This window comes from Austrofundulus limnaeus, unplaced genomic scaffold, assembly GCF_001266775.1.
Source record: "Austrofundulus limnaeus strain Quisiro unplaced genomic scaffold, Austrofundulus_limnaeus-1.0 Scaffold1091, whole genome shotgun sequence".
In the NCBI taxonomy this organism is placed as follows: domain Eukaryota; kingdom Metazoa; phylum Chordata; class Actinopteri; order Cyprinodontiformes; family Rivulidae; genus Austrofundulus; species Austrofundulus limnaeus.
The window spans coordinates 66,455-78,039 of NW_013953493.1; the positions used below are offsets into that span (position 1 = coordinate 66,455).

General features: G+C 41.6%; 2 protein-coding genes across 3 annotated transcripts in view; one reads left to right on the plus strand and one right to left on the minus strand.

Annotated features, from left to right (window-relative positions):
- wdr59 (WD repeat domain 59) overlaps positions 1 to 5,116 on the plus strand; it is a 21,873-nt gene extending 16,757 nt beyond the window's left edge. For both annotated transcript variants that reach the window (XM_014030610.1, XM_014030611.1), the window contains 8 exons: positions 1,282 to 1,415; positions 2,187 to 2,268; positions 3,280 to 3,392; positions 3,462 to 3,600; positions 3,933 to 4,014; positions 4,115 to 4,235; positions 4,357 to 4,499; positions 4,766 to 5,116. In XM_014030610.1, coding sequence (XP_013886064.1) covers positions 1,282 to 1,415; positions 2,187 to 2,268; positions 3,280 to 3,392; positions 3,462 to 3,600; positions 3,933 to 4,014; positions 4,115 to 4,235; positions 4,357 to 4,499; positions 4,766 to 5,001 — 1,050 coding nt within the window. In that variant the 3' untranslated portion in view covers positions 5,002 to 5,116. The remainder of the gene's footprint in view (positions 1 to 1,281; positions 1,416 to 2,186; positions 2,269 to 3,279; positions 3,393 to 3,461; positions 3,601 to 3,932; positions 4,015 to 4,114; positions 4,236 to 4,356; positions 4,500 to 4,765) is intronic.
- A 1,164-nt stretch (positions 5,117 to 6,280) lies between these two features.
- gpatch1 (G patch domain containing 1) overlaps positions 6,281 to 11,585 on the minus strand; it is a 15,089-nt gene continuing 9,784 nt past the window's right edge. Inside the window, exons 18-22 of the mRNA XM_014030609.1 lie at positions 10,163 to 10,344; positions 9,673 to 10,093; positions 6,779 to 6,891; positions 6,589 to 6,710; positions 6,281 to 6,468 (exon numbers count right to left, since the gene is read on the minus strand). Of these exons, the coding sequence (XP_013886063.1) occupies positions 6,435 to 6,468; positions 6,589 to 6,710; positions 6,779 to 6,891; positions 9,673 to 10,093; positions 10,163 to 10,344 (872 nt within the window). The 3' untranslated portion in view covers positions 6,281 to 6,434. The remainder of the gene's footprint in view (positions 6,469 to 6,588; positions 6,711 to 6,778; positions 6,892 to 9,672; positions 10,094 to 10,162; positions 10,345 to 11,585) is intronic.

Here is an 11,585-nt window from a genome sequence, read left to right on the forward strand (position 1 = left end):
GTTAATCCTGAGTTTAGTGAAAGTCTAAGTTAATCCTGAGTTTAGTGAAAGTCTAAGTTAATCCTGAGTTTAGTGAAAGTCTGAGTAAGTTAATCCTGAGTTTAGTGAAAGTCTGAGTAAGTTAATCCTGAGTTTAGTGAAAGTCTAAGTTAATCCTGAGTTTAGTGAAAGTCTAAGTTAATCCTGAGTTTAGTGAAAGTCTGAGTAAGTTAATCCCCATCTTTACAAACAAACCATGAAATATAGACATAATGTCAGATACATTCAGTTCTTTATCTTTTCCTCACTGTTTAATAGATTTCCACACTTTAAAACAAACTACGTCAGTTGATCTAAGGAGAAAGAAAAAGATGTCCAAGCTCAGATTCCCTCTCAGATTAAGTTAACCTGGTGTTTTTGGATAAACTCAGAGTTTGTTGAAGCTTCTTTCTGGATCTCCAGCTCCGCAGAAACATTCAGGTTCACAGAGGAAAGTCAAAAATCAGATGTTTTTTGTTTGGTTTTGTCTCGTGTGTACGAAGAGACAAACTGGTCGTCCTGTTCTGAACCATCTACAGACTCCAGCAGAACTCGAGACGTTCATCAGCCTCTGGTTCTCTGATCCGTTCAGGTCTCAGTACCCGCTTTGCCATCACGATGCATTCACTGTACTTTTGCTTTGCTGTTAACAAAAACGTTCATCGTGTGTTTACCTTCAGAAAGAATGGAGCTGGTAATGGTAGGTTTAGGYGGTGATCTTGTTTCTTTGAAACATTTGGGCTCTGATAATGTTKAAACTAGAGTTCCAGTCCAGCAGCTTTAAGAATCCAGAGTAAGGAAGCGTAGATTCTGAACACATAAGTGAGATGAACTCAGTAACTTCTGCCTGAAGCTTCTAATGCGCACTAACCTCCTCAGGTAAGTTCCATCCGTCTGCACCCAGAACTTAATTAGACTGAACGTGTTTTGGATGTAATCTGGCTCTTCAGGCTGTTAGCTGAAGCTGTTCACAGAGTGACTGCAGCTGACTTCAGGTGCTGGACCAGAATCTCAGAGACATCAAACCATCCAACAGCTGGAAACTAAAACCAACCTGTCGACGTTTAGTTCATCTGATTCAAATTCTGCTCTCACCGAGGTCCTGAGGGTTTCCGATGGCTCCTGAAGTCCCGGCGTCGCAGTGTGAACAGACTCGGCTGTCTTCCCGGCCGCCATTAATGTGCTGCTGTTTTGTCTCCTCTGCGCCGGCCGCCTCCCTCCTCCTCCTCCTCCTGTCTGTCTATCTGTCTGTCTGTCCGTCAGAAATCCCGCCGCTTTAAGACGAAGAGGGAAGGGGTGGACTACGGCAACCGTCCCATCAAACTGGCCGGGAAGGTCATCATCCAGGAGATCTCCTGCCTGTTGCCCGTCCACAAAACCCTGGGGGAGAGCTACATGTGAGGGATTTATTATTTCAACACAAATTAATTCAGTCATAAATTCACATTAATTATCACCCRCTGCCTAAAGGCAAAGGCAGACGTTAAGGATTTATGTTTGTTACTAAAATATCTCATGAACAACAAGTTTGAAAGAATCTTGTAGAAACARATTCCTGGATAAACGTTCACCTACAACAGATTAACGTCTGGAGTCACAGCTAATCAACTACATGAAAATATTCCGTCAGTTTTACTTTGTGCTAATATATATATTTTTTATCATTTCCGTATAAAACACAGACCTGAAAGTTGAAGCGATAAAAAACAGGCGCCCCCTAGTGGCTGATTAGTCACATTTTTAAGTACCGCCCTTCCATGTAAAGAACATCTGTGTGGATAAGTTTACCAGGTGAGGCMAGTAAAAGTAAAAACTGCTTTTCAATCAATAATGTAAAAAAAGAGATCTGCTGTTGGATGTTTCAGAAACCTTTCAGCGTGATCACTGTACTGTTAAAGATTTGTGTAGCAGAAACTCTCCAAAAACTCACCACTTTAGTAAATCTTATATTAAAATGTAATGTTCTCATGTTTCTGAACTAGCTTTTGATTTCAGTAAATATGACCTTTATTTATAACGATTATTTAGATAAATCAAAGACAAATATAATTTCGAACAGTGTAGTTTGAATGGTTAACTGTCAGAAGTTCTAGTTTTGAGACTTTTATTGTAGAAATCTGTAAAACTTGTAAAAATGTTTAATCGTTCCACTTTTTTCTTGTTTTCAGTCTGAACATGAATGACATTCAGGACACCTGTCAGAAGAACGCAGCAGCAGCTCTGGCAGTCGGACGCAGAGACGTAGCGAAGGTTTGAGGTTTTTTAAATGTGGTCTCTTATGAAACCTCAAACAGCTTTAATGCTCTGAGGTCAGTCGTGTGCACCAGTTAGTATGTCGTGAACACCAGTTATTATGTCGTGAACACCAGTTAGTATGTCGTGAACACCAGTTATTATGTCGTGAACACCAGTTAGTATGTCGTGAACACCAGTTATTATGTCGTGAACACCAGTTAGTATGTCGTGTGCACCAGTTAGTATGTCGTGTGCAACAGTTAGTATGTCGTGAACACCAGTTAGTATGTCGTGAACACCAGTTAGTATGTCGTGAACACCAGATAGTATGTCGTGAACACCAGATAGTATGTCGTGAACGCCTGTTAGTATGTCGTGTGCACCAGTTAGTATGTCATGATCACCAGTTAGTATGTCGTGTGCACCAGTTAGTATGTCATGATCACCAGTTAGTATGTCATGATCACCAGTTAGTATGTCGTGTGCACCAGTTAGTATGTCGTGAGCACCAGTTAGTATGTCGTGCGCACCAGTTAGTATGTCGTGAACACCAGATAGTATGTCGTGCGCCCCAGTTAGTATGTCGTGCGCACCAGTTAGTATGTCGTGCGCACCAGTTAGTATGTCGTGCGCACCAGTTAGTATGTCGTGCGCACCAGTTAGTATGTCGTGAACACCAGATAGTATGTCGTGCGCCCCAGTTAGTATGTCGTGCGCACCAGTTAGTATGTCGTGCGCACCAGTTAGCGTGTCGTGCGCACCAGTTAGCGTGTCGTGCGCACCAGTTAGCGTGTCGTGCGCACCAGTTAGCGTGTCGTGCGCACCAGTTAGCGTGTCGTGCACACCAGTTAGCGTGTCGTGCGCACCAGTTAGCGTGTCGTGCGCACCAGTTAGTGTGATGTGCGCACCAGTTAGTATGTTGTGCGCACCAGTTAGTATGTTGTGCGCACCAGTTAGTATGTTGTGTGCACCAGATAACCGACTCAGGAGGATCTCTAAAACCTCAGGACTTCCTCCTGTTTGCAGGTTTGGGCCTTGGCTTCTGCAGCCACCAGTCAGGACCTGAGTCCAGATTCTGACCCAGACACAGAGACCCCCTGGGCCAGACACCCGTTTGGGCGCCACCTGCTGGAGACGCTGTGAGTCACTGCAGACACTGTCAACATCAGGAGGAACAAAGAGTCTGATCTGTTTGTGTTTTTCTGYAGTCTGGACCACTACAGCCAAATGAGTGACGTTCAGACCCTGGCCATGCTGTGCAGCGTGTTCAGAGCTCAGGCTCCGCCCCCTGACTGCTACTCGCTRTACGGACACCATTCGTCTCGTTTACCTCCACACTATCGATACGTGAGTTCCTAAACTCAGCTGCACTTTTCTCCTTGTTCACTATTTATGGACAGTTTTTATTGATTTATTACAGCCACGTAGAAACTATTTTTGCTGCTTCCTGCTTTTGATTGGTTGTTGCTACGGACRTGTTAGAACAGTGGGAGGGGCTTAAATAGATGTGTTACAGTTCTGTGTAAAAGTCCTGATCTAGTAAACTAAATATCTGGACCACTTATAAAACTTCTGGCTGTTTGGAGATAAAATATTAGAGACTGAGTTCTGGATTAATGTGTTTGTTTGTTTGTTTGTTTGTTTGTTTGTTTGTTTGTTTGTTTGTGTTCCTGTCTCAGCCCAGCTTCACATCCAGCTCCATCACCTCGGGTTCGTGCTCCAGCACCTCGGACTCCACCACGGCCAGCGCCTGGAACATAGGTCCGACTCCACAGCGCCTCACGCAGGCCGTGCCTAAATGTCCCACTTATCTGCCAAACTTGTTTTTTTTTGTTTTGTTTTGTTTTCTTCTGGTTTTCAGTCAGGGACTCTGAGCACGCCAACCCCTGGGGCGAACCTTCCCCTGAAGACTATCGCTATGGCAGCCAGGGTTACARCGATCCTCGGGAACGGGAGCGAGAGCTGCATGACATGAACAAAAGGTTTAAAAGATCATTCCCTCTGATTGTTGTTTCCTCTAACATCAGTCTGGTTTCTGTGGAACGTTCAGCTTTTGATTGACTTTTGACTGATCTGTCACTTCCTGTTCCTGTTCCTGTGCAGGCTGCTGGACCCGGCCAACACGCTGCAGTTTGACGACTTTAAGAAATGTTACGGTGAGATCCTGTACCGCTGGGGTCTGAGGGACAAGAGAGCAGACGTGCTGAAGTTCACCTCCAGCCCTCCAGAACCACACAAAGGGATCGGTACGTTCCTCTGGGCCCACGTTCTAACCCATCCTCCCATAGATACATAAAGGCCAGATAAGTCATAGATATATAAAGGCTAGATAAGTCACATTTACACACATTCATGTTAAGACTGGGCGAGCTTCCCGACCCAAGATGGCCGCCATGTGAGGACGTCTGTCTCCATTGGCCAACAGCAGGGTGACTTMTCTAGCCTTTATATATCTATGGTTCCTCCGTCCCTCTGAGGCAGAGTTGTGTTGAAGTGTGTCGTCTGTCCGCAGAGTTCGGTGTGTACTGCTGCCACTGCCGCAGCCAGGCCCGCGGGACCCAGTGCGCCGTCTGCAAGCGCCTGACCTTCCAGTGCGCCGTGTGCCACGTGGCGGTCCGAGGCTCGTCCAACTTCTGCCTGAGCTGTGGCCACGGGGGGCACACCAACCACATGATGGACTGGTTCCGCCGGCAGGACGAGTGTCCGGCCGGCTGCGGCTGCCAGTGCCTCCTGCAGAGCGCGCTGTGATGGAAATATCAGGACAAATGTTGCTTTATTTTACCTTTAACTACTCCTATATGCTTAAATAAATATTTATTTTTATGTAGCGTATGTAAATAACTTCTAATAAGGGTTTAGTTTGTCTTTTTTGTCAAACTACACCTTAGAAACACAAACAAAATGTAAAACCATCAATCCTTACGATGGAGTTGTAACCATTTAATTTATAAATTAAATTATGTTCAAGATATTTCTGTAGTTTAGCGCCACCTGCTGTTCRTTGAACCGAACATCAACAACAAAGACTGATTTTCGTTAAACAGCCTCTTTAGACCAATCAGAGGCTGTTACCTTAGAAATGATGATGATGTCAGAGGCCAAACAAACTGGTATAAATCTGTTTATTTTCAGATTTGAGTCAATAAAACAATAAAACCTGAAAAGTTTCATCACTCATTAGTTACAACCAGGTTGTATAAGGAAGATAAAAAAATAAAATGTTAGAAAACAGTAAGTTAAAAGTTGAAATGACACCAAACGTTAAAGTGAAAGAAGGATGAGTTCAGTTCTAATGTTCCACAGACCAAATCGCATTAATAAGGCAATTTATTTGTTTCACAAATCAAAAACATGTTTCACAAATCCCAAAGTTGTTTATTTTATATATAATTGTATTAAGTGTAGAATACTCTGGTTCTGGTTTGAAAAGTAGGTGTTGGATTTTTGGGGCTGGACCAGTACAAGTGTGGTCCAGATGCATAAAAAAATGATGAAATCGAACTTTGTTGAAGTTTCACAAATCCCAAAGTTATTTTTAAATATTRGTGTAGATTAATCTAGTCCAGGTCTGAAGAGTCCAGGTGTTGTAGTTTTTGAGCTGGACCAGGTCTAATGTGGTCCAGTTACCTAAAAAAGGATAAAAAATGACCTTAGTTGAAGTTTCACAAATCAGAAACTTAGTTTGAAATATTTTTCTGTCAGTGTAGGATAATCAAATCCAGGTTTGAAGAGTCTAGGTGTTTGGGATAAAAATGTTTTCTGTCAGGATGAGCCGATTTTTAGATTCTTAAAAAAWCCATAATAAAATGAGCCATTAGCCTGCCTGTACTCCTTTATGGTCGGTGTTTTGTTTTAAAGTTTGTCAGTTTTGCCTATAAATTGAATGAAAATGATGTGGTTGAAAAGCTGATATTTTCATTCTCTATGACACAAACCTACAATTCATCCTGTATTTAGGGACACATTACTTAAAACAAGCTGGGATCTTGATTTTAGCTGGATGAATGAGTGAACCTGATAAATGAAGTTGACTTTAAGAAAAAATAAAAGATCAGTTTATTTTCAGAAGAACAGCAGCACCTCAGTTAATAATTCACATTTTATWTGAATAAAAACTTTGCAGCAGATGATCTGGGTCCAGCTGACAGGTGGTCCTCACAGAGGACGAGGCTCCTGCTGGTTCACCAGGTCTGACCGGACCGGATGCCCTTCAGTCTGAAAAACAAAAATGGAAACACTGAAAAGAACTGAGCACATAAATAAAGTCAGTACCTCAGGAAGCACAGAAAGCTTTCAGGAGAAGAGAAAGTAATAATTCTTCCTGTGACCTCTGACCTTTGCAGTAGTTTATCTGTGGACACAGGAACATCATCTTCATCACTCTCCTCTGAGCTGTTGTGTGACTCCTCCTCCTCCTTCTTCTTCTTCTGCTGTTTGTGCTTTTTGGCTTTCTTTTTCTGCACAAATAAAACCCAGAGAATCAGAGCTGAACTGAGGGAAACCTGTCTGACAAACCTGTTTTTACCTTCTTGTCCTTCTTGTGCTTGGAATGCTTCTTGTTCTTGTGTTTCTTCTCTTTGCTCTTCCTGCCGACCTTCTCCTCCTGAGCGGGGGGGCCGACGGAGGTGCCTCCTCTGTCTGAGCAGAGCAACAACAGGCAGGTACATGTCCAGCTGATCTCTGCTAACTCAGTTTTACAGACACTAAGCTAAACCTTAGTGTGGTCGCAGCTGAGAGTGTATGGAGAGAAAATAGACTAATAAAGTTTGTGTGTGTAAAACATGATTTGTAACCTGTAAAAAATATTTTGTGCGTAACATCAGGTATTTGTAAGTGTGTATATAAATGTACACACAAATATTAATAAGTAACGAATACAAAATAAAAAGTACACACACACAAATATAAATTACACATTAAAATTTCTTACCTTCAACCTCACAAATTTGATACTTACACAAACTGGCTCCTACGCACACTTCTTTAAATACGCACAGACAAAACTRCATTTAMGCACAGATCTGGTTACGATTGCACAAATCATTTTTATACTGTTTTCACGCTGCCGGACAGCTCCCAGATTTGTGTGTAAATGATGTGTTTACATGCTGCTAAAAAGCTGGGAAATTTAAACTTCCTTCGGACCTTTGAATTATTTCCTGAAAAACTATTTACTTGTGCCGAAGTGGTACGTTTTTGTTTTTAAGAGAGAGAGGAAAAGAAAGAACAATAGCTCAACATCCCTTAGTTCTACTTTTTAATTTTCTAAGATAGTTTAGGTAAAATAAGTATTGAACACGTCACCATTTTTCTCAGTAAATATATTACTAGAGGTGCTAATGACCCAATTGATGACCCAATTGATGTAACAACCCAAGTGATCCATACATACAAAGAAATCAAATCATAAATGTCCAGAAATGAAGTTATTTGTAATAATGTGGAATGGCACAGGGAAAAAGTATTGAACACATGAAGAAAGGGAGGTGTAAAAAGGCATGGAAAGCCAAGACACCAGATGAACTCTCTCAGTAATTAGAAAGCAAGCCTGCCCCTTGTCAGTGCAAGTTAATATCAGCTGGTTCAGTCCCAAATGATGGCCAGGTATCACACAAGATTTCTGACAGAGGAGTGAAAAGAATTATCAGAAGAGTTGTCCAAGAGCCAAGGACCACTTGTGGAGAGCTTCAGAAAGACCTGGAATTAGCAGGTATGATTGTTTCAAAGAAAACAATAAGTAATGCACTGAACCACCATGGCCTGTATGCACGCTCACCACGCAAGACTCCACTGCTGAAGAAACAGCATGTTGAAGCTCCTTTAAAGTTTGCTGCACAACATTTAAACAAGCCTGTGTAATACTGGGAGAATATAGTCTGGTCAGATGAGACCAACATTGAACTGTTTGGATGCCAGAATACACATCATGTTTGGAGGTCAAATGGCACTGCACATCAGCCCAAAAACACCATACCAACAGTGAAGTTTGGAGGTGGGAACATCATGGTGTGGGGCTGTTTTTCAGCATATGGTACTGGCAAACTTCAAATAATTGAAGGAAGGATGAGTGGAAAAATGTACAGAGACATTCTTGATAAAAATCTGCTTCCATCTACCAGGATGATGAAGATGAAACGTGGCTGGACATTTCAGCAAGACAATGAGCCCAAACACAAAGCCAAGGAAACTCTCAGTTGGTTTCAGAGAAAGAAACTAAAGCTGCTGGAATGGCCCAGCCAATCACCTGACCTGAATCCAACAGAAAATCTATGGAAAGAACTAAAGATCAGAGTTCATAGAAGAGGTCCACGAAACCTTCAAGATTTGAAGACTGTTTGTGTGGAAGAATGGGCCAAAATCACACCTGAGCAATGCATGCCACTAGTTTCTCCATACAGGAGGCGTCTTGAAGCTGTCATTGACAACAAAGGCTTTTGTACAAAGTATTAGATAAATTTCAGTAAGTGTGTTCAATACTTTTTCCCTGTGCCATTCCACATTATTACAAATAACTTCATTTCTGGACATTTATGGTTTGATTTCTTTGTATGTATGGATCACTTGGGTTGTTACCAACATCTGGTGAAAATTTCATGTCATTAGCACCTCTAGTAATATATTTACTGAGAAAAATGTGACGTGTTCAATACTTATTTTACCCGCTGTATATGTATGCATTTGTGATCTGAACAAATGTAGTTACACGGTTAAAAGATCTAGTGGTCGATTCTTTTAACCGTGTAACTACATTTGTTCAGATCACAAATGCATACATATATAAACAAAATTAGAAAATTAAAAAGTAGAACTAAGGGATGTTGAGCTATTGCTCTTTCTTTTCTTCTCTCTCTTAAACAAACAAAAACAAAAATGTACCACTTCGGCACAAGTAAATAGTTTTTCAGGAAATAATTCAAAGGTCTGAAGGAAGTTTAAATTTCCCASCTTTTTAGCAGCATGTAAACACATCATTTACGCACGAATCTGGGAGCTGTCCGGCAGCGTGAAAACAGTCTAAAACTGATTTATACAACCGTAACCAGATCTGTGCTTAAATGTGCGTATTTAAAGACGTGTGCGTAGGAGCCAGTTTGTGTAATTTTCACATTTGTGAGGTTGAAGGTAAAAAATGTGTGTGAAATTTTAATGTTTGTGTAATTTATATTTGTGTGTGTGTACTTTTATTTTGTATTCGTAACTTATTAATATTTGTGTGTACATTTAAATACACACAAATGCCTGATGTTACGCACAAAATGTTTTTTACGGGTTACAAATCATGTTTTACACACACAAACTTTATGAGTCTATTTTCTCTCCATAAGAGTGAACCTRCAGCGGTCTGACAGTCTGATAAAACTTGAGAAACACGGTCACGGTGGACTGAAAGGTAAGAAGCAGCTGCAGGGTGGGACCTACATGCGTTGTCAGCAGATAAAGAAGGCGGCAGCTTCGGTCCAAACTCCTCCCTGTCCTGCTCTGACGTCCGAGAGGAAACTGCAGCTTCTGCAGAGACGGGAGAGAAAGGGTTCAGAGTGACAGAACCGAGCGGCGGCCCGGTCAGGGAGCAGTCAGAACCTGTGTGGGGTTTGGACACATCGCCTGCGGAGGAGGAGGAGGTGACGGTGAAGAGCTCCACTGCTTGTGACTCCTCCTCCTTCCTGTCCTCGTCGTCGCTCTCTCCTGATGATGATGAGGACTTCTCTTCGTCAGAGGAGCTGGCAAAGATGGCTTTGAACAAGTCCATGGGCGGTCTGCTCTCCTCCTCTTCCTCGTCCCTGTTCTCTTCATCCTCCTCGTCTGTTTTAGTGTCTGACCTCTGCAGACCTGCTGGCTCCTCCTGTGAGAACAGCAGCAGATCAAACATCYGATCCGTTCCTCGACTCATCACCCGTTTGTCTCCACACACCTCAGATCTGTCGGCAGGAGTCGTGTCGTCGCTGCGGCTGGAGGCCCGGTCCGGTTCGGTTTCACTCTGGTGTCGTGCAGAACCCAGCAGCTCACCTACAGAATCATCGCTCTTCTTTTCCTCCTTCACTTCTGAAACGTCCCACCTGGACTTCTTCCCCGACTCTGGAGGCTTCGGAGGCTCTGAGGACAGGAAGGAGAGGTGAGCCTTCAGGGTCACGAAGAAGAAAACAGTTTTAATCTTCTTCACCTTCAGAAACAGTTTCCAGATCAACACTCACTGAGGCACTTCCTGTGAAAATGCTTATTGTTGAAACCTTCTGCTGAAACGGAGCTGAGATTTTTTAATATTAAAACTGTTAAAGTGAGTTCAATTCAAAAAGCTGAAAGAAGCAAAAAAAGGTTCAACTTTGCAGAAAAAAGTAGAAATGAGCATAAATATAGCTGAAACAGCAGAAAAAGGCTAGAACTGGCATAAAAACAAGCTGAAGCTAACAGACACAGGTTGAAACTAGCACGCAGACGGTGTAAGGGGTATTAAAATGTCAAATTAAATGAAAAAACAAAATAAATAAAACAATAAAAGTATTATTTATATTAGCAAAAAGACGTGAGATCATGTGTTCGCTCGTCTACTGAAAAAAAAATGCTTAAAAACCATCATAAAGTTTATTTAGCTTGAAAAAGCTACATTTGGCAACAAACAGCTAAACAGTAGCCAAAATACAGAAAGAACCTGAAGTTAGCAAATTAACAAAAATAAGCACAGAAAAGCAGAAAGTAACAGAAAAGAAGAATAATAGCTGAAATAGCAGAACAAAGCTAAAATCACCAAAAAATAAGCTAAAATTAGCACAAGCAAGTTAAAAAGAGCAGAAACAGAACAAAAGGTGTAAGGTGCTGTAAATATTCAGAAACATTTTGAAGGATTTTATGGATGTTGAAAATGAGGAAAATGTGAAACAGCTAAAAAAGTATAAAAAGCTGAAATACCAAAAGTCTTAGCCGGAATGTCCTGAAGGAGCTGAAGGTTTATAGCAGAAAAATTGCAGAACAAGATACGTGCCAAAAAACGTACAGAAGAAAAAAATATCTCAAAAGCGTGAACGATTGTGAAGTGTTCACACTATGAATGATTGTGAAGTGTTCACACTATGAATGATTGTGAAGTGTTCACACTATGAATGATTGTGAAGGTTCACACTATGAATGATTGTGAAGGTTCACACTATGAATGATTGTGAAGGTTCACAGTATGAATGATTGTGAAGGTTCACACTATGAATGATTGTGAAAGTTCACACTATGAATGATTGTGAAGGTTCACAGCATGAATGATTGTGAAGCGTTCACACTATGAATGATTGTGAAAGTTCACACTATGAATGATTGTGAAGGTTCACAGCATGAATGAAAGGTTCACA